Consider the following 20,650-nt stretch of genomic DNA (forward strand, 5'->3'; position numbering starts at 1 on the left):
TTTTGCACAGCAAACAGAAACCATAAACACAACAAAAAGACAATTTCAGAATGAGAGAAAATATTTGCAAATGGAACACCTGACAACGGATTAATCTCCAAAATATACAAACAGCACATGTAGTTCAGTATCAAAAAAACCAACCCAATCAAAAATGGACTGGAGACCTAAACAGATATTTCTCCAAAGAAGACATAGAGATGGCCAACAAGCACACGAAAATATGCTCAAAATCACTCATTATTAGAGAAATGCAAATCAAAATTACAATGAGATATCACATCACACCAGTCAGAATCAGTTCAGTTCAGTTCAGTCGCTCAGTCGTCTCCAACTCTGCAACCCCGTGAACCGCAGCACGCCAGGCCTCCCTGTCCATCACCAACTCCCAGAGTCCACCCAAACCCATGTCCATCAAGTTGGTGATGCCATCCAACCATCTCATCCTCTGCCATCCCCTTCTCCTCCTCCCCCAATCCCTCCCAGCATCAGGGTCTTTTCCAATGAGTCAACTCTTCCCATCAGGTGGCCAAAGTATTGGAGTTTCAGCTTCAGCATCAGTCCTTCCAATGAACCCTCAGGACTGATCTCCTTTAGGAAGGACTGGTTGGATCTTCTTGCAGTCCAAGGGACTCTCAAGAGTCTTCTCCACCACCACAGTTCAAAAGCATCAATTCTTTGGTGCTCAGCTTTCTTCACCATCCAACTCTCACATCCATACATGACCACTGGAAAAAACAGCCTTGACTAGACGGACCTTTTTTGGCAAAGTAATGTCTCTGCTTTTTAATATGCTGTCTTGGTTGGTCATAACTTTCCTTCCAAGGAGTAAGTGTCTTTTAACTTCATGGCTGCAATCACCATCTGCAGTGATTTTGGAGCCCCCAAAAATAAAGTCTGACACTGTTTCCACTGTTTCCCCATCTATTTGCCATGAAGTGATGGGACCAGATGCCATGATCTTAGTTTTCTGAATGTTGAGTTTAGAATAGCCATCATCAAAAAAATCTACAAACAATAAATGCTGGAGAAGATGTGGAGAAAAGGGAATCATCTTGCATTGTTGATAGGAATGTAAAAGATACAGCCGCTATGGAGAACAGCACAGAAATTCCTTAAAAAACTAAAACTAGAGCTACCATATGATTCAGCAATCCTACTCCTTGGCATATACCCAGAGAAAACCATAATTCAAACAGATACATGCACCCGTGTTCATTGCAGCACTATTTACAATAATCAAGATATGGAAGCAACCTAAATGCCCATAAATAGAGGAACAGACAAATAATAAGCTGTGGTACATATATAGAATGGAATATTACTCAGACATGAAAAGGAAGGAAAACCATAGAACTTAGATGAATCACTACTTTAAAAAAAATTGTTTCATAGTCAAATCTTCACACAGTGCTATTTTATACAAAGGGTTAATAATTTGGGGGGTGGGGACAGAATTTTCATGCTATAAGTAGCTTATAAGGAAGTTTTATATTGCTAGAATAATTTTAACAAATCAATATGGATTATATCATGTGCTAACTGAATAATACAATTATTCTAATTAACTGATCATGCCCTCCATGGATTTTAGAAAGGACTGTCAGCATTTAACTGACAAGTTAGAATCATGAATCATTTGACAAAATATAGTTATTTTTTATTATAAACTTGGTTACTTCTGTGTATGTCTGAATACACAGAAAATACACTAAAGATATTACTCAACATTATATCTCATGGGATTTTAAGTTAATCCTCTTGAATATGTCCAGACAAGATTAAAAAAAAAAAAAAGAAAGAAACTGCTATTGTTAAAAAATACCCTAAGTTAACTAGTCTGTAGTTTTATGTTACTTTTTATAAAACATTATTATCTTCTAGTCCCCAATTATTCAATTCTAAGCAATAGTCAGCTTTCCCTTCAGAGTAAAAAGCAAAATAAGACAGAACTTTCATCTGCTGATTCCACAAAGAATTTAAACTCTGCCAGTCTAAAATATCCATTGGAGGTAATTAGAAAATCAAAGAATAAAAGTATTTTTCACTTCTCCCCAGAAATCAGTCACTGCAAGGTGAAATACATTACCATCTGAAGAGCATTCCTTTTATACTGACCCTGAGATTTAAAAACTCCACTAGGTAACTCATTACAATGATTACAAACTTAACCATTAGAAAACTATGTATTGATCCAGAAATTAGGGAGGTCAAAAGAATTACTTTCATAAAAATGAAAGAATATTAACTAGGAAATGTTTATTGAGTCATGAATAAATTCTCTTTCTTTTCAGGATTTATTCAGATTACTATCCATCAGAAGAATAAGGGATTAGGGTCACCTCCCCAGCATTTAACATGCACCCTCCAGCAGGGGTTGGGGGCAGTTCACATCACTGCAAGTATCTCATCAAGGAATAAACAGTATTTCATTATTAGGTAACACGACAGTTGTTGGCAATCTACAGACGTTACTCTGAGTGAAACAAAAATGTGCTATGAAAAAATGAATTAGGGAGAAAATGAGGAAAAAATGTACTATGGAAAACTGTACCCTCTCAATCCTACAACCACTTAAAGAGGTCACTGCACATGCTCCATGCTCTATGAATTCAGCGATCTTTTATTTTCACAGAGTGACTGTCCACTTACCCTAGTTGTTTTCACTTTATTCCCAGAGGAACAGCTCCATCCTTTCCGATCTGGAAGAACTTTACATTCCTCTCCTTCAAGACACGGTTGCATATGGCACCACCATTTCTGTTCCACTATGGAAGCTATAGGAGATTTAAAAAAAAGCAATTCAAGATTTTCTATTTGGGCTTGTTAATTCCCTGGGTGTGCATGCTTTTTGTTTGTTTGTTTTTGGTCCAAGGGGAATACATTTTTCTAGATTTTCTGACTAAGAATATTTTTAATTTTTTAAAATTTTATTGTGATAAGAATATTTAAAACTTTAAGAGGGTAGATCTCATGTTCAGTGTATAATACAGTATTGCTAATGATAGGCACATTTTTGAAGGGTTTTTCATACAAACACATAGGTTTCATGGAAATTAGCATATTAGACACAAATTATGTGGATGTATTCATGTGCCTATTTACATAAACATATAAGAAATTGAGTCCATGACCAATTTAGAATTAATATTTCAGAATCAATGTAATATCTCCCCCAAGTAGACTAAAATCAGGAAGGCATTCAAATTTATGTCTTTTTTTTTTAACTATGGGCAGTAATAATCATTGCAAAGAATACACCATGAAAATATATGAGCACTTAACAAAATATTATTTATGATCACATCAATTATACAGATCCACATAAATATTTATATCCTATTAGGTGAATCCTCCAAGAAAGAAATTAACATTTTGATGAATCTCTATAAAAATATTTCATGTGACTTCTATCCACAACTAAGCATTCATTCATATGTATGATGTTTATTTTTTCATTCTTAAGAACCATTCATGGGTTTAAGGACCCCAAACTATTTAATCATCTATTTTTATATTGCCTTTGCCAATTTATTTATATACACACTGGCCCCTCCACTGGAAGATCAGTATTTCATGGTATCAGAGTAAGAAGTACATGGACTTCTTGGAACCTCATTATAGTGCCTTTTGCTACAAGACTGCGTAAGTCCTTAGATCTTCTTTCAATGGATTTTAAATTTCAGAATGCTCTTCAAATGATCTTGTGCCAACCATACGACTGAAGGTGTGGTCCCCCGGGATGAACCCCAGAATTGAGAATCACAGTGAAATTCCAGTTCTGTGCGGTCCCCAGCCACACCATCACAAGAGCAATGGAAGAAGCCTCACCATCCACACAAGATGGAGCAGCTCGTGTGGTACCCGCCACCTGCCCAGGGAAGCAGGAGCACTTGACCGTTTGTGACCGTTCTTCTATCTTGTTCTTGTTACAGCATCTGTGGAGTGCCACCACTTCACAAGTGCCAGTTTTAACATGGTGAGCTGCACACAGAAAAACAGAAGATGAGATAACAGTGAGAAAGCTTTGGATACTTTCCCCCCTTTTTAATTAGAAGTGCATTAAATATAGCTCTATAAAGGACCCACCATGCATGAAACTAGAAATACAATGATGCTGACTCCATAATGCAGATTTGATGTCTTTGCTAAATGTGGTAGGACCATTTCTATCAGTAAATGCTTGGTAAAGCAGGAACAATTAGTGGCTAGATTAGAATGGGCTGTTAGAACAGTCTGAAATATAGAGGCAATATGTGGTGCCATCAAAAACATATTTATTTGCATGTGGCTTTTTTTTTTTACACCTTTTGTTCAACATGTTGATCAAAGTAGGGTTACTCCATGGACAAAGCGCCCTCTACTGGGGCTGAGACGAGCCTTATTCTCAAAGTGGGTGGGTTGATAAAGGTGATAGTCTTTAGGTTATACTCTCTAGGGTTGAGGCTAAGAGTCAGGAAGGGAATTTCTTTTCAGAAATTAGGAAAGCAGAGGGTGGGAACCCACCTCCTCAGGATTCTTCTGCTCAGTTTTCTTGGAAATGAACTAACTGGGTGATTTTTGAAATTGCTACCATTTTCCTGAAAGTTCTATCCAGTCTCAGGACCCACAGATCATTCCTGTCAATTTTGCCTGAGGGAACAACTGCCACCCAATGCAACAACCACAGCCAGAACGTGGACGGACTTATACCCACCCTGGAAAAACCCAGTCCAGTAAGCTGTGAGCCTCCATTAGCCATTTGGTTAGCCTCACAGTAAGGCTACCCAGCTGTTTAGGTGATTGAAATTTTTGTACCCCACTTATCACATCAGGATAGGATTCAAGTTTGCCGTCATTGTTTCTTTTCCCCCAGCATTTCTTCTTCAAAGTATTAACCCTACTGTGAAATGATAAACCAAAAGTTCCATCTTCTAAAAACAGCTTAAAATCAAACATTTGTTGAAATGTTATGTTTTCAGAAATTTTAAAACATGTGATTGCTATAAAAACAGAGATTTAAATAGAAAAGTAGGACATCTGAAGTTATTTAATGTTATAAACATATTAAGACCCATTTTGCAAATGAGGTTAGGACAGCATGCATTTATATTATCTTCCCCTTAGAGATGGGAATCACTGAGCAGGAACTCAGGTTAGATTGTTTATATTTTTCTTGTGAGAACAGATCACATTCATCGTCCATCTCCTTCCCTATGTGAGACCAAGAGACTCAGGTGTAGTTTTGAAGCATAATCCTCAAAAGCATTTGGAAGAAGCAGGTACCATTTCCAATGTCACAAAGATTTTTCTGCCATGGTAGATACAAACAGGGATTTCTCTGTGTGTGCTTCAAGCAGAAGGCTATCTCTACAAAAGGGGAAAACTTGAAAGCCAAATTTCTGTTCCTTGTGCCCTAGACAATACTTTCTTAGCTAATAATGATTCAGTTTATCTCAATTTATTAAATGCTTTATGTAATATGCAAGTCAAAATACTGTTTTCTACACTGAACCTCACTTATTCCCTTTTCTTACTGGAGTACAATTGCTTTACGACGTTGTTAATTTCTGCTATACAACAACACAGATCAGCTACATGTATATGTTTATCTCCTTCCCCTGCACCTCCCGCCTACCCCGCCGTCCCACCGCCTAGGTCACCAGAGAGCGCTGAGCCGAGATGCCTGTGTGAGCAGCTTCCCACTAGCCATCTAGTTCACACACGGCAGTGTCAGTCAGCTCAGCCGCTCAGTCGTGTCCGACTCTTTGCGACCCCATGAACCGCAGCACGCCAGGCCTCCCTGTCCATCACCAACTCCCGGAGTCCACCCAAACTCATGGCCATTGAGTCCATGATGCCATCCAACCATCTCATCCTCTGTCGTCCCCTTCTCCTCCTGCCCTCAATCTTTCCCAGCATCAGGGTCTTTTCCAATGAGTCAGCTCTTCGCATCAGGTGGCCAGAATACTGGCGTTTCAGCTTCAACATCAGTCCTTCCAATGATCAGTCTTTCCATGGTAGTGTAAGTCAGTCCTAATTTCCCAATTCATCCCACCTTTTCCTTCCCCTCCTGGGTACACACATCTGTTCTCTATATCGGTGTCTCTATTCCTGCTATGCAAATAGGTTCATCTGTATCATTTTTATAGATTCCACATATATATGTTAATAAACGATATTTATTTTTCTCTTTCTGACTTACTTCACTCTGTATGACGGACTCTAATTGAGTTACTACCACATACCAGGGATAGTTCTGAGTAATGGGGATGCAACAATGCATAAGATGGATAGAGACCTGCCCTCAAAAAGCTCATATGCCTGTGGAGAAAGTGAATAATCCTTAGGGAGTAATGATTAAGTAAGACAACAGTAGATTTTCTAGCTCCTTAAAAGAGATGCAGTAGGGTAATGTGCTGGAGAGTAACCAAACGGGGAGGGAAGGCAGACTTGTCTGAGAGTCTCAGGGAGGACCTCTCTGAGGAGGTAATCTGAATGATGACCTGACTGATGACAAAGGAAGCCTCCAGGATGAAGAGCTAAGAAAGAAAGAACTTTCCAAAGAGACGGAGCAGCAAATGACATGGTTCTGAAATGGGGAGACGTGGGGTGTGTTCCCAAGACAGCAAGTGACCAGTGCGGCTGCACCGTGGTGGAACAGCTGAGAGGCCAAGGACAACGTGTCAGAAACGGAGGGAAATGGCTCAGGGGCCGGTGTGCCGCAGTGAAGAGATCGCCTTTTTTCCTCATTGCAAGACAAAGCCTCTGAGCGGTTATGTTATCATGAGGGCTTCTCCTGTAGCTCAGATAGTAAAGAATCTGCCTGCAATACAGGAGACCTGAGTTCAATCCCTGGGTTAGGAAGATCCCCTGGAGAACCCACTCCAGTAATTTTGTCTGGAGAATTCCATGGACAGAAGAGCCTGGCAAGGCTACAGTCCATGGGGTCACAAAGAGTCAGGCACGCCATCTCATTAATGCTTTAGGAGTTCACTCAGGCTGCTCTTTAGAGAAAAGACTGAAGAAAGCAGGAGTGGAAACAGTGATACCAATCATGAAGGGGCTACCAGAGCTCAGGACACGAAAGGTTGTGATGGAGTACCAGATGAGGGGTATTTCAGGGTAGTTGGTTTGAATGGATTGAATGTGAGCTGTGAGGGAAAGGGGAGTTAAACATTACTCCTAAGCTTGTCCTGAGGAATTGAAAGTTGGTGGTTCTGGAAGATAGAGGAGGCCTGGGAAAGAGGTGTTTGTCAAGAGTTGGGCTGGGTTAGAATTACCGTGCTTCTGTTTCGTCTTTGTTAAGTCTGAGAGTCTTACAAGACACCAGAGCAGAGCTGTAAGTCAGGCAGCATCATTTACACAGTGGGGTTCAGGAAAGAGATCTGGACTGCAGACACACACTTAAGAGAGCTAGGTTAACAGGTGATATTCAGTCATACACTGACTAATTACCACGGAAAGACTACTCATAGAGAAGCAGAGAAATAATAGTCCAGAACCTAATTCTAGAATTGGGGAGCAGAACATGAAGTAAGAGGAAAAGAACATGAGACAAAGGCATGAGACAAAGGAAAGTTAAAGAATAAACTGTTTCAAGAAACAAAGATTGGCCAGTTATGTCAGATGCTGCTGAAAGCTTTAATAAATAAAGCAAAATAATTGTCTACTAAAACAGTAATATGGTGCAGCAGTTCAAACAGAGCCTCCAAAACCAGAGTGCACGTGTGCAAAGTCACTTCAGTCATGTCCAACTCTTTGAGACCCCACGGACTATAGCCCACCAGGCTCCTTTGTCTGTGGGATTCTCCAGGCAAGAAGTAGCTGGGTTCACATCTAAGCTCCTCTAAATAGTGGTGTGACCTTGTACAAGTCAGCAACTATCTCTGATTAGCATTTTTCATGTCTAAAAGATGAATATTAATAGCACCATCTTCATATGACTGGTTAGAGGAGTGAGTTAATATGTACAGAGTATTTAGAGCATTCCCTGCCTCATAGCAGGCACTCTGTGTTAGCTATTATTAGCACTTGATCCAGATGAAAATCATTTGAATGGCATGATGGAGATAAAAGCATGATTAAAGTAAGTTTATTAGAGAATGAGATGCAAAACTGTAGACAATTATAAACATTTCTTTGAAGGAGTTTTTCTGTAAAGGGAAAAAGGGAATGAAGCAGTAGTTGGAATGAGTCTAAGGGTCAGGGAAATTTTTTAAGTGGATGCCATAAAAGCATGCTTGCTTGCTGGAATAATCTAGTAGAAAGAGAAAATGACAATATAGGACAGAAAGTGGGTAATTTAAAAAAGACTGTTCTTGAAAGGGAAAAAAATGAATTGAGATTCAGGGCATGTGGCGGGGTTGGTGTTAAATTCATGTGGGGATATTTAATCCATTTTAACAAGAGTGAAGGCGGGATGCGTGAATCTAGTCAGGTAGGTGTGAGCCGTTTAGGTGGTGAGAAGATAATGCAGTTTCATATCTGATGTCATCTCATTTGCTATGAAATATGAGAGATGTTTGAGAAGAAAAAAAGAATATGAAATATGTATTTCAAAGAGGAAGAATAAAGCTACTGGGAAGGAGTAGTAGGAATGCCTGGCAGGGAGTTGACTGATGCACACGGTAAACAGTAGCGGACACAGTGGAATGAATGGAGGGCTGGGATTACAGCACAAAACGGAAATAAACATCTGTGGGACGACAGACTATTTAGGATGCTTGGACCTCCAATAGGGATGATGGGGTGTGTCCTGCAAGTCTTTGAATGGAAGCCAGAGACAAGAGATCATTAGGGTTTCTTCCGACAGTGATGCTATTAGGCAGAGCACTGAGCTGAGACAGCTTCAGGGAGAGCTGGATGTTGACTCCGTTCTCTCTCAGAACCACAGGTGACAGGCGCACACAGTGAGGCTCCATGGGTCCCCACCCTGAGGAGAGAAGCACCATTTCAGTGTTACCCACCAGGGCCATTTCATCATCTTTGTCATACGGAGATTTTATCATAAGTTGGAAAAGAGTTGGTGAAAAATCTGCATCTGCTTTCCCCTTCCCAATCTCAAAATTCTTTTCTACTTTGCCTGACAAGAAACACTGTACTTCTCCACCCCATTAATTACATTTAGACGTGGTGATGGAACATGCTTTGGTCAATGAAATGGAAGCTAGACTTATGAGCAAAAACAAACGATATCAGTCTGTGAGGACATTTTAATAATATTCATTCACCAGATTTCTCCCCACCAGCCAGAGCAACAGATCATACAGAAATTACTTAGCGACTGAGCACAAGAAAGGGATAATTAAATTTTTAAAAATAGGATAGATGGTAGGTAGGTAGGTTGATGATGAAGACTATATCAATCTCAGTCCCCAAGTGAAAAGGCATGAAAAAGAGTCCCCACCAACCACATGGACATAAGAGTGAGAAATAAACCATGAAGTCTTACAAGCCTCTAAAACTTGATGGCTTGTTAATATCACAAAACAGCCTACCCTGACGGCACAGTAGTACTTTCTACTGCTTCCTAGGTTGTTCAACGGGATATGTATTTCCAAATGCACTGGTGGGTGGATAAGTCAGTGAAGAATGATATCTCAAAACCAGATCATTCTAGGGCATTGAGTCAATGTATAAATATATACAAGAAAATGCCGTTTAGATATTTATATGATTCAATGAATTGTAATAAATTATTTCCAACTGGATAATGCTGGCTAAATTCAGGATGTCAGAGCTCCGGTGAAGAGAGTCTGCTTCTTTCTTCTCTGAGGAGGAAAAAAGGTGAAATGGTGCCCAGATGGTCTGAGGAGAGAGATAAGGCTGGAGCTGCACTGAGAAGAGAGGCATGTTTCCCTTCAGAGAAGATGGGACTAAATGCTAAGGGATTCATAATAAAGGTGACCTGGGAGACCAAACCTCACAGACCCACAGCTTTTCTGCCTATGAATAAAGTGCACAGACACACAGCTTGTTTCCTTGTGAGACATGGGATTTTGCAAAAACAAACAAACAAACTCTATCAGTCTTTGTTCTTTTTATTAAAAATTAAAGTGGTAAATTGGACTTCCCTGGTGGCTCAGATGGTAAAAGCATCTGCTTACAATGCGGGAGAACCGGGTTTGATCCCTGGGTTGGGAAGATCCCCTGGAGAAGGAAATGGCAGCCCACTCCAGTATTCTTGCCTGGAAAATCCCATGGACAGAGGAGCCTGGCAGGCTGCAGTCCACGGGGTTGCAAAGAGTCGGATACGACGGAGCGACTTCACTTTAAAGTTGTAAAGCTTTTTTCAGGGGAATGAGAAAGGGATCAGAGAAGGAAATGGCAACCCACTCCAGCATTCTTGCCTGGGAAGTGGACAGAGGAGGCTGGTGGGACTGGAGACCTTCTAAAATCACAAAGAATCAGACATGACTTAGTGATGAGCACAAGAAAGGAGAGTTAAATTTTTAACAATGGCAAAGATGGTAGGTATATAGGTAGGTAGATGTGGAGGGATGGATGGAGGGATGGATAATCCTACACTCAAAAGAGTTTGAAGACATGGGTAGGGAGAATATTGACTGTTCAATATTTTTATATATGCCAGTTAATATGGTAAATAAAATGAGATACTTCAAAACAGACAAGTGAATCTTCTAGCAATAATTTTGTTCATCTAAGCATGGCACCTGTCTCCTGAGAAACCTGTATACAGGTCAAGAAGCAATAGTTAGAAAGAACCCTTTATGGAAAAATTGACTGGTTCAGGATTGACAAAGGAGTATGACAGGGCTATCTGTTGTCACCCTGTTTTATTTAACCTATAGACTGAGGACATCACGAGAAATGCCGGGCTGGATGAGTTACAAGCTGGAATCAAGACAGGTGAAAGAAACATCAACAACCTCAGATATACGGATGATACCACTCTAATGGCAGAAGGCAAAGAAGAACTAAAGAACCTCTTGATGAGGGTGAAGGAGGAGAGTGGAAGAGTCAGTTTAAAACTACATATTAAAAAAACTAAGATCATGGCACCCTGCTCCATTTCTTCAAATAGAAGGGGAAAAGGTGGAAGTAATGACAGATTTCCTCTTCTTGGGCTCTAAAATCACTGCAGATGATGACCACAGCCATGAAATCAGAAGACGGTTGCTTCTTGGCAGGAAAGCTATGACAAACTTAGACAGCGTGTTGAAAAGCAGAGACATTATTCTGCCAACAAAAGTCCGTATAGTCAAGACTATGGTCTTCCCAGTGGTCATGTATGGTTGTGAGAGCTGGACCGTAAAAAAGACAGAGCGCCAAAGAAATGATGCCTTTGAACTGTGGTGCTGCAAAAGACTCCTGAGAGTCTCTTGGACTGCAAGGAGGTCAAACAAGTCAATCTTAAGGGAAATCAACCCTGAATACTCATTGGAAGGACTGATGCTGAAGCTTCAGTATTTTGGTCACCTGATGTGAACAGCTGGCTCATTGGAAAAGTCCCTGATGCTAGGAAAGAGTGAGGGCAGAAGGAACAGAGGCCACTGGAGGAAGAGATGGCTGGATGGCATCACCGAGGCAATGGACATGAACTTGGGCAAACTTCAGGAGATGGGGAGGGACAGGAGGCCAGGCGTGCTGCAGTCCATGGGGTTGCAAAGAGTCAGACATGACTGAGCGACTGAGCAACAACAAAGCATTGCATAGGTGTTCACATATATAATTCTTATTTTCCTGCTATATAACTGAGCTTCTTACATCAAATTCTTGTAGACAAAGGCTAATTTTTCATGTAAACTGCTCAGTATGTGGTACATGTTTAATACATAGTAAACAAGTAATAAGAAGGTAAAACTAATTCCTGTGGTTTTCCTTTAAAAGCTTAATGACTGTAAAAAAGTCAAGCAGTTACCAGAATTCTCTACACAGAGTCGGGCAGAGCTCATGATAAAGTAATATAGTCAAATATTAGGCCTTTCCAAATTAACAAAACAGACTTCACAGACAATCAGTTAGCATCATACTAAAATGATGCAAGACCCCCTGGAGAAGATGTAAATGAAAAAAGAGCAACCAGTTTCCTTGATGTCATAATCCTCAAGTCACAAAAGATAAAACAACAACAACAACAAACAAAACCCCACATCTTTCTGCTACTTTCTCCTCCCTGACATAATGCACAGCACAAAATGTTGCCTCTTACATCTTTGTGAAATGACACTACACACAGAGGCTTGATTCTTATGAAAACAGGAATACCAAGTCTTGCCCAGCTTTAATTGCTGCCTGCCAAGGTTATTCTTGCCACCTCTTATTAATCTCTTCTGCTTCTGCTAGGTCCTTATCATTTCTGTCTTTCATCATGCCTATCCTTGCATGAGATGCTCACTTGATATCGCCAGTTTGTTTTTTCTTAAAGATATCTCTCTTCTTTCCCATTCTATTGTTTTCCTCTAATTCTTTGCATTGTACACTCAAGAAAGCAGTTCAAAGCCTCCAAAATCAGAGATGATCTGAATTAAATTTGCCCATTTCCATCGATTTGAGTTCACTGATTCCTAAGATGTCAGTGTTCACTCTTGCCAATCTCCTGCTTGACCACATCCAATTTACCTTGATTCATGGACCTAACATTCCAGGTTCCATTGCGATATTGTTCCTTACAGGATCAGACCTTATTTTTACCACCAGACACATCCACAACTGAAAGTCATTCCCACTTTGGCCCAGCCTCCTCATTCCTTCTGGAGCTATTTCTCCAGTCTTCCCCAGCAGCATATTGAAAACCTTTCAACCTGGGCAGGTGGGGCTCATCTTCCAGCGTCATATCTTTCTGCCTTTTCCTACTGTTCATGGGGCAAGAATACTGGAGTGATTTGCTATTCCCTCCTCCAATGAATCACGTTTTGTCAGATCATGTATCATCAACGGAATATCATATGCAAGGAGGGGCACAATAAGGGACAGAAATGATAAGGACCTGAGAAGCAGCAGACTAGATTAAGAAGAGGTGACAAGAATACACAGAAGACCTATATAAAAAAGGTCATGATGACCTGGATAACCACAATGGTGTGATCACTCACCTAGTCAGACATCCTGGAGTGTGAAGTCAAGTGGGCCTTAGGAAGCATTACTATTGAATAAAGCTAAAGGAGGTGACGGAATTCCAGCTTAGCTATTTCAAATCCTAAAACAAGGATGCTGTTAAAGTACTGTAGTCAATACGCCAGCAAATTTGGAAAACTCAGCAGTGGTCATAGGACTAGAAAAGTCAGTTTTCATTTCAATCCCAAAGAAGGGCAATGCCAAAGAATGTTCAATCTAGCACACAGCTGTGCTCATTTCACATGCTAGCAAGGTAATGCTCAAAATGCTTCTAGCTAGGCTGGAGCAAAACCTGAATGGAGAAATTCCAGGTGTACAAGCTGGATTTAGAAAAGGCAGAGGAACCAGAGATCAAATTGCCAACATGCATTGGATCATACAGAAAGCAAGGGAATTCCAGAAGAAAGCATCTACTTCTGCTTCGTTGACTATACCAAAGCCTTCAACTGTGTGGATCATAACAAACTGTGAAAAATTCCTAAAGAGATTAGAAATACCAGACCACCTTACCTGTCTCCTGAGAAACCTGTATGCAGGTCGAGAAGCAACAGTTAGGACATGGAACAACAGACTGGTTCAAAAGGGGGAAAGGACTACAACAAGGTTGTATGTTGTCACTCTACATGTTTAATTTATATGCAGAGTACATCATGCAAAATACTGGGCTGGATGACTCACAAGCTGAAATCAAGATTTCTGGGAGAAATATCAACAACCTCAGATACGCAAATGATACCACTCTAATGATAGAGAGTGAAAAGGAAGTAAAGAGCCTCTTGATGAGGGTGAAAGAGGAGAATGAAAAAACTGGCTTAAAACTGAACATTCAAAAGACGAAGATCATGGCATCTGGTTCCATCACTTCACAGCAAATAGATGGGGAAAAATTGGAAGCAGTGACAGATTTGATTTTCTTGGGCTCCAGAATCACTGCAGATGGTGACTACAGTCATGAAATTAAAAGACGCTTGCTCCTTGGAAGAAAAGCTATGACAAACCTAGACAATGTATCAAAAAGCAGAGATATCACTTTGCCAACAAAGGTCCATTTAGTCAAAGCTATGGTTTTTCCAGTAGTCATGTATGGATGTGAGCGTTGGACCATAAAGAAAGCTGAGCACCAAAGAACTGATGATTTCAACTTGTGGCACTGGAGAAGACTCTTGAGAGTCCCTTGACAGCAGTCAAGCAGACAGGAGATCAAACCAGTCAATCATAAAGGAAATCAACCCTGAATATTCATTAGAAGGACTGATGCTGAAGCTGAAGCTCTAGTACTTTGGCCACCTGATGCAGAGAGCCCACTCATTGGAAAAGACACTGATGCTGGGAGGGATTGGGGGCAGGAGGAGAAGGGGGCAACAGAGGATGAGATGGTTGGATGGCATCACCAACTCAATGGACACGAGTTTGAGCAAACTCTGAGAGATAGTGAAGGACAGGGAAGCCTAGCATACTGCAATCCATGGAGTCACAAAGAGTTGGGTACAACTTAGTGACTAAACAACAACAATCTTACTACCCTTGTATCTCGTTTCAACAATAGGAGATGGTTCTACTGGTTCCCTAGAAACATGGCATTAAGAGACAGCCTCACATCATATCTCAAGATTCTTAAATGTTATTGCAAAGCTATTATGACTGGAATGAAATCTTGTAAGGCATTTTACTAAAACCTTTGTTTCTAACTACCTTTTACCTCCTCCACAGGAGAAAAAAAATCTGAATAGCATTTGGTTTGTATGTGTGCATAAATTAAAGAAAAAAAAAATATATATATATGTGTATATATATATATATATGCAGATACCTATATATACACATAAAATTATATATACATATTGTTTATATAGGGACTTTATATACATACATATGTTAATATAGTCACATTTTATTCATTACCTATGAACCAACTGAAAAGAAAGTAAAGTGAAAATCTCTCAGTTGCGACCCCATGGAATGTAGCTGCCAGGCTCCTCTGTCCATGGAATTCTCCAGGCAAGAACACTGGAGTGGGTAGCCGTTTCCCTCTCCAGGGGATCTTCCCAATCCAGGGATCAAACCCGGGTCTCCTGTATTGCAGGCGGATTCTTTACTGTCTGAACCACAGAGGAAAGCCCAAGAATACTGGAGTGAGTAGTCTATCCCTTCTCCAGAGGATATTCCTGACCCAGGAATCTAACTGGACTATCCTCTGCACTGCAGGCAGATTCTTTACCAACTGAGCTACCAAAACAGCCCTGCTAGAAATACATAAATGTGAAAAATTGGTTCACAGTAGAATAACATTTATGCAAATCATTTACCTTGAGTAGCAGTTGCTTGCCTTTGGTTAATAAGAACACAAAGCTATGCATATCACATCCTAAATGTAAGAATAATTCATTCACTCTGGAAACAATTTAAGGGATGATTACCATGGCTAACATCTATAGAATATTCACTGTACACTATGCATTATTCCATTTTATTATCACAACAGCCATTAATGAGGAAACTATAACTATCCCCAATTTACAGATGAAGGAACTGAGCCAGGAAATGGTAAGTAACTTGCCCAAAGTAAAATAGCCAATAGACAAAATCAGACGTGAGAATTCAGGGCAGTTTGCCTTCAGAAGCCACAATCTTCAACACTATCATGTAATGCCTTTTCCATGGAGCTCCGCACACCATGCAGTAAACTATGGTTCCAGATGATGTGAAGGAAAGCAGGAAGTGTATCACTGTCCCTACAAGTGATGCTTGGCAGCCCTGAAAGGATGTGGGCACTGGGACTTTAATACTTCAGTTCAATTCTACCCTGTGCTGTACTATACTTGACTAAATGCTTACGTCTATTTGCCTGTCAAAGGACTGGTGTTCACTCTAAAATAGCTCCATAGAGTCCTTATAAAGATTTAAATGAGATAATGTATGTGAAACTGCTTTTACATTGTATACCATTAAAGATTTTAACTATTAATGCAATTAATGAATATCAAAATGATTCAACATATATAAATTTTAAAAATATAGCTGAGAAAGATCCATATTCTATAAAAGTTCTAATTTCATATATATATATATATATATATATATATATACTTAATTATGTTGACATGAGATGTTGTAAAAAAAAATCTGACACAAGCTACAGAAGAGAGTAAATTTAGCATCAAGTTGTGAATTTTTCCGACTTGATTTCCTCTCCATTAGATTTCAGTTCTTATTTGTATTCTGATTTGTCTCATTGAGTCTGAAATTTTGTTTGTCTCCATATACTTCTACTGAATAGTTTTATCAGCTTGACTAGCTCCCCAGACAGTCTGCATTACAACTTCCAAGCAGAAATAAAGCATCACCTACATTCACCAAAAGGTATCTGAAATGCAAGCTAGTTAGTGGATTTAGGTTGCTGTAAATCACGGTGAGTGGAAAAAATGTGCTGAAACAAAAACTTTTTGAGACAGCTAATTTCTCACTTTAATTCATTAGACTGAAAAATTGGGGCACATTTTTAGACTTTCATTCTGAAGCAATCTAATTAAAAGAAATGGTCATTTAAAGAGCTCAATGAAGTTTCAAAAGTTTACATAATTTATGAAGTCAGGGTGATCAGGGAGGAAATAGCCAAACGTCAATGACATTTTTACAGAACTTGTTTTCTAAAATTGTTCCAGTTTCATATGGAAAAGATAAAATCATTGGGGAAAACCAGATTGCCACTAAATGATAATAATCCTAAATTATATATATATATAATATAATATAATATATAATAAAACATATAATATTTAATTATATATATATATATAAATAACAGTACAGTCTCCATTAACAAAAGCAAACCCCCAACCAGGGGATGTCCTGCGATCTGTTTTAAGAGAAAGAAGCAGAAGAAAAGAAGATTTCTTCTTGGAAGAGTTTTAGATTTATTACCCCTCAGCTCAATCATGAACACCTTCCACTATGTTTTAAATAAGAAGTGATGTTGAGGAAGGAATAAATAAACCTCAAGGAATATTGGTCTCTTTATAAACTGTCCAGCATCTTCTGCTGGTAAGGCCTGCTCTGAAAAAGAGAAACTGGACCCCTCAAATTCATCTCTCTAGAAATCAGAATTCAAACTTACAGAATTGTCCCCTGGAAATGGACACTTACATCCAAAGGCCATTTGGTGTCAGGAGTCACACCTTGACCTGTGGAGAGCTTTTTGCAAGATTCACGGTTGAGAGATAGGGACTCACGAGAAGCAGGTAAGACCAGGAGCTAAGCAGGAGGGCAGAGGTGAGAGATAAAGAAGTAGGTAGTTCCACCACCTGCCCTGGTGTCTGCCTTTCCTTAGGGCTTCCTGAACTTTCCCCTCAATTCCTGAAACATTTTATAGAATAGGTTTCAATGAGCCCCTTTTTCCTGATATAATCTGATGATGTCTCTGTTCTTTGACCCCCAAATAATATACTGACTAGGCTATTTCTCCTTTTTAAATAAAGCTAAACTTAACAAAAGCTAATTAGCAATCAGAACTGTTGTATGGCACAGGGAACTATATTCAATATCCTGTAATAAACCATAATGGAAAAGAATATCAAAAAGAACACACACACACATCTGATTTACTTTGCTGTGCATCAGAAACTAACACAACAATGCAAATCAACTATACTTCAATTAAAAAAAGAAACATTTTCTACCCCCACTTTTAAGAGCAAAAGACAAATTTCTACCTTCAAAGTAGGATCTGGGAAATTCAACAGTCTCACTTTCTATATTTATATCGTATTGAAAACTGACATTTCAAAAGAGGACTATCACCAATTACTATGAGGGGGAAATGGTCTATTATTTTCTTTTAACTGTTTCTAAAGACAACTTAAAATTAGACTTCCTGCTTAATCCCAAATTATACCCCCAAAATGTGAAGAATCGGAACACCCCCAATTCCTAAGTGCTATGAGAATCAATGCTATTCTTTTATGACTGATAATATTCCTAGAAGTGCTTGTAGGAAGAAGGGCAGTGCAGCCCAAGGGCTTTTTGAGGAAAATGATAGAGTGAGTAACAAGAGCAGTGGAAAAAAAAGATGGGATTTTGTCCCTGAAGAGTGAAATGTTGAGTGTTTGAGTTTCTTTCCTCATCTGCAAAATGAAGAAATCAGACTAGTTTTAGAGTTAATTTAGAGGTTCCCTCCAATTCTAAAGTGCTATGAGCTTATGAAATGACAAGTTCCATTATAATGGGTACAATATGTTAGACCTAACAGAAAATGAAAGTCGAAGTAAAACATATTTTTAATCAATTCAAACACAAATTAACTTCATTAAGTCACTGAACTTAATGAGAAACTGAGAAGAGAGTTTATGAAATTTATATTGTGAATTTATTTCTTATCTGCATGAAGCCATGAATCTTAACTCCACAGTGTAATACTCACTATAAAGTCAACCTGTATCTTCATCCTGCTTTATGCACAAAATAGTTTGATTACTGTTGATTCCATGAGAGCCATCAAGTCAGAATGTTATATATAGCATGGTGGTTTGGGTGAGGAGTCTGAAGTCAGATGAAGTCAGATGGACTTGAGGTTCAAGTCCCACCTTTAAAAGCAAGTATCTACCTATTAACCAAGACTCCCTTTTCTCTCCCACTGGGCACACAAGTAGACTACATTTTCCAGTCTCCCTTGCAGGCAACACGTGGAATAAGGGCAGAAATGAGCCATACTTCTTCCTGATCAGGTCTTCAAAAACCCTCCCCCGCTATCAGCCACTTTCTGTCTTCCTCTTTCAGATAGAAGTCAGTGTCAAGGGTTATCCTGAAGAATCACCATCATCCTGGGACCCTGAATGATGTATAGAGGAGAGATCTACCCTCTGATACTAACTGGAATCACATGCACAAGAAATAAACTTAGGCTTTGTTAAAACAGTAAGATTTAGAGGTATCTACCTGCAATGCGGGAGACCTAGGTTTGATCCCTGGGTTGGGAAGATCCCCTGAAGGAAGGCATGGCAACCCACACCAGTATTCTTGCCTGGGGAATCGCAGTGGACAGTAGATCCTGGCAGGCTATAGTCCATGGGGTCGCAAAGAGTCAGACATGACTGAGCGACTAAGCACAACTGTTAGAATAGCACATATTAATTAGTATGCAATAATATCCCTAGTAATGGATGTAGGAAGGAGTTGGATGCCCTCCAAACACTTGATAAGAAAAATTACACAGAGAATAAGAAGAGGAGTACTATAGCCTGAGTGTGTGTGTGTCTCCTCTCCCACTCAAAATTCATATCTTGAAAACCTCATGCCCAAGGTGATGGTATTAAGAAGTAGGAACTTTGGGCTCTTTGAAGGTGATTAGATTTAGTGCTTTTATGAAAGAGACTCCCCAAAAGCTAGTTTACACTCCTGTAACATGAGGATCCAACATGGAGTCTGAAACCCAGAGGAAGGACCTCACACTACCATACTGATATCCTGATCTCAGACTTCTAGCCCCTAGAACTGTGAGAAATAATTTTCTGTTTTTATAGGCTACCTAGTCTTTGGTATTTTTGACAGCACTCCATGTGGACTGAGACATGCAGAAGACAAAAGATGTGATTTGAAAAAATTATCTCACCTCTCTTAAGCCTTAGCTTCTCATCTGTATAATGAGAATTATATTAGCTTCTAAAGGGTTATAATGAAGGTCAATTGAGTCAACATTCACAATGATGCTTATATATGAGAAAGAGTAGATTTTTAACTATAATTATGAGATGCTAGCTTATTTAAACCCTTGAATCTATTCATATACAATGCAGGTATCTAAGAGAGAATCATTGATTTTTAGAGACTTCTAGAATAATAATGGCAGTCCACTCCAGTGTTCCTGCCTGGAGAATCCAGGGACGGTGGAGCCTGGTGGGCTGCCGTCTACGGGGTCGCACAGAGTCGGACACGACTGACGCGACTTAGCAGCAGCAGCAGCAGAATAATAAAGTCCTTTGTTGTTTAGTTATTCAGTCATGTCTGACTCTTTGCGACCCCACGGACTGTAGCACACCAGGCTTCCCTGTCAGAAATTGATGGTGAGAAAATACAATCCTAATTCAAGATCATGGATTAGTATTCAGCTCTCTTAATTTTAGTCCAGTGTCACTTCCATTACCAACCCCCACATCTCTGCTCACCAAATTCCTCTCTTCTGCCTCTCTTAAACCTCCTTAATTTCTTCCTCTCCTCTCCAGCTTCACTTCTGCTGTCTTAGCCAAGCTATCCGTAGCACCTTTCCCTTAAATGATCATGAGGGTCCCTGTTGGTCCCCTTACACAAAAAACACACACCGTCTACTGTGGTAGGTCTTTCTAAAAAATTATAAACAGATAATAAAACTAAGACTAGGGTTTAAAAGTATTCTTGGCTTTTTATTTTTCATAGGATAAATTCAAAACTCTTGGGCATAGCATGAGCATTCTTCCATCAGGCCAATTCTGATTTCTCCAGCCTCACTTTCCTGGGTACTCTCGCCACAACCTACAAAGAAGTTATATAAACTATTATTGTAATTTTATCTCATCTTTGCTCAGCACCTTTCACTCTTTCTTGAATACTGGCCCCACTTTTT

At 39.6% G+C, this 20,650-nt stretch overlaps 1 protein-coding gene across 3 annotated transcripts in view; it reads right to left on the minus strand.

The window, feature by feature from the left end:
* Nucleotides 1-20,650, minus strand: part of TAFA2 (TAFA chemokine like family member 2) — a 562,584-nt gene that overhangs the window by 42,706 nt on the left and 499,228 nt on the right. For all 3 annotated transcript variants that reach the window (XM_043446955.1, XM_043446956.1, XM_043446954.1), the window contains 2 exons: nt 3,832-3,984; nt 2,653-2,777 (listed from right to left, as the gene is read on the minus strand). In XM_043446955.1, coding sequence (XP_043302890.1) covers nt 2,653-2,777; nt 3,832-3,984 — 278 coding nt within the window. The remainder of the gene's footprint in view (nt 1-2,652; nt 2,778-3,831; nt 3,985-20,650) is intronic.

The sequence above is a fragment of the Cervus canadensis genome, chromosome 25, assembly GCF_019320065.1.
Source record: "Cervus canadensis isolate Bull #8, Minnesota chromosome 25, ASM1932006v1, whole genome shotgun sequence".
Lineage (NCBI taxonomy): Eukaryota > Metazoa > Chordata > Mammalia > Artiodactyla > Cervidae > Cervus > Cervus canadensis.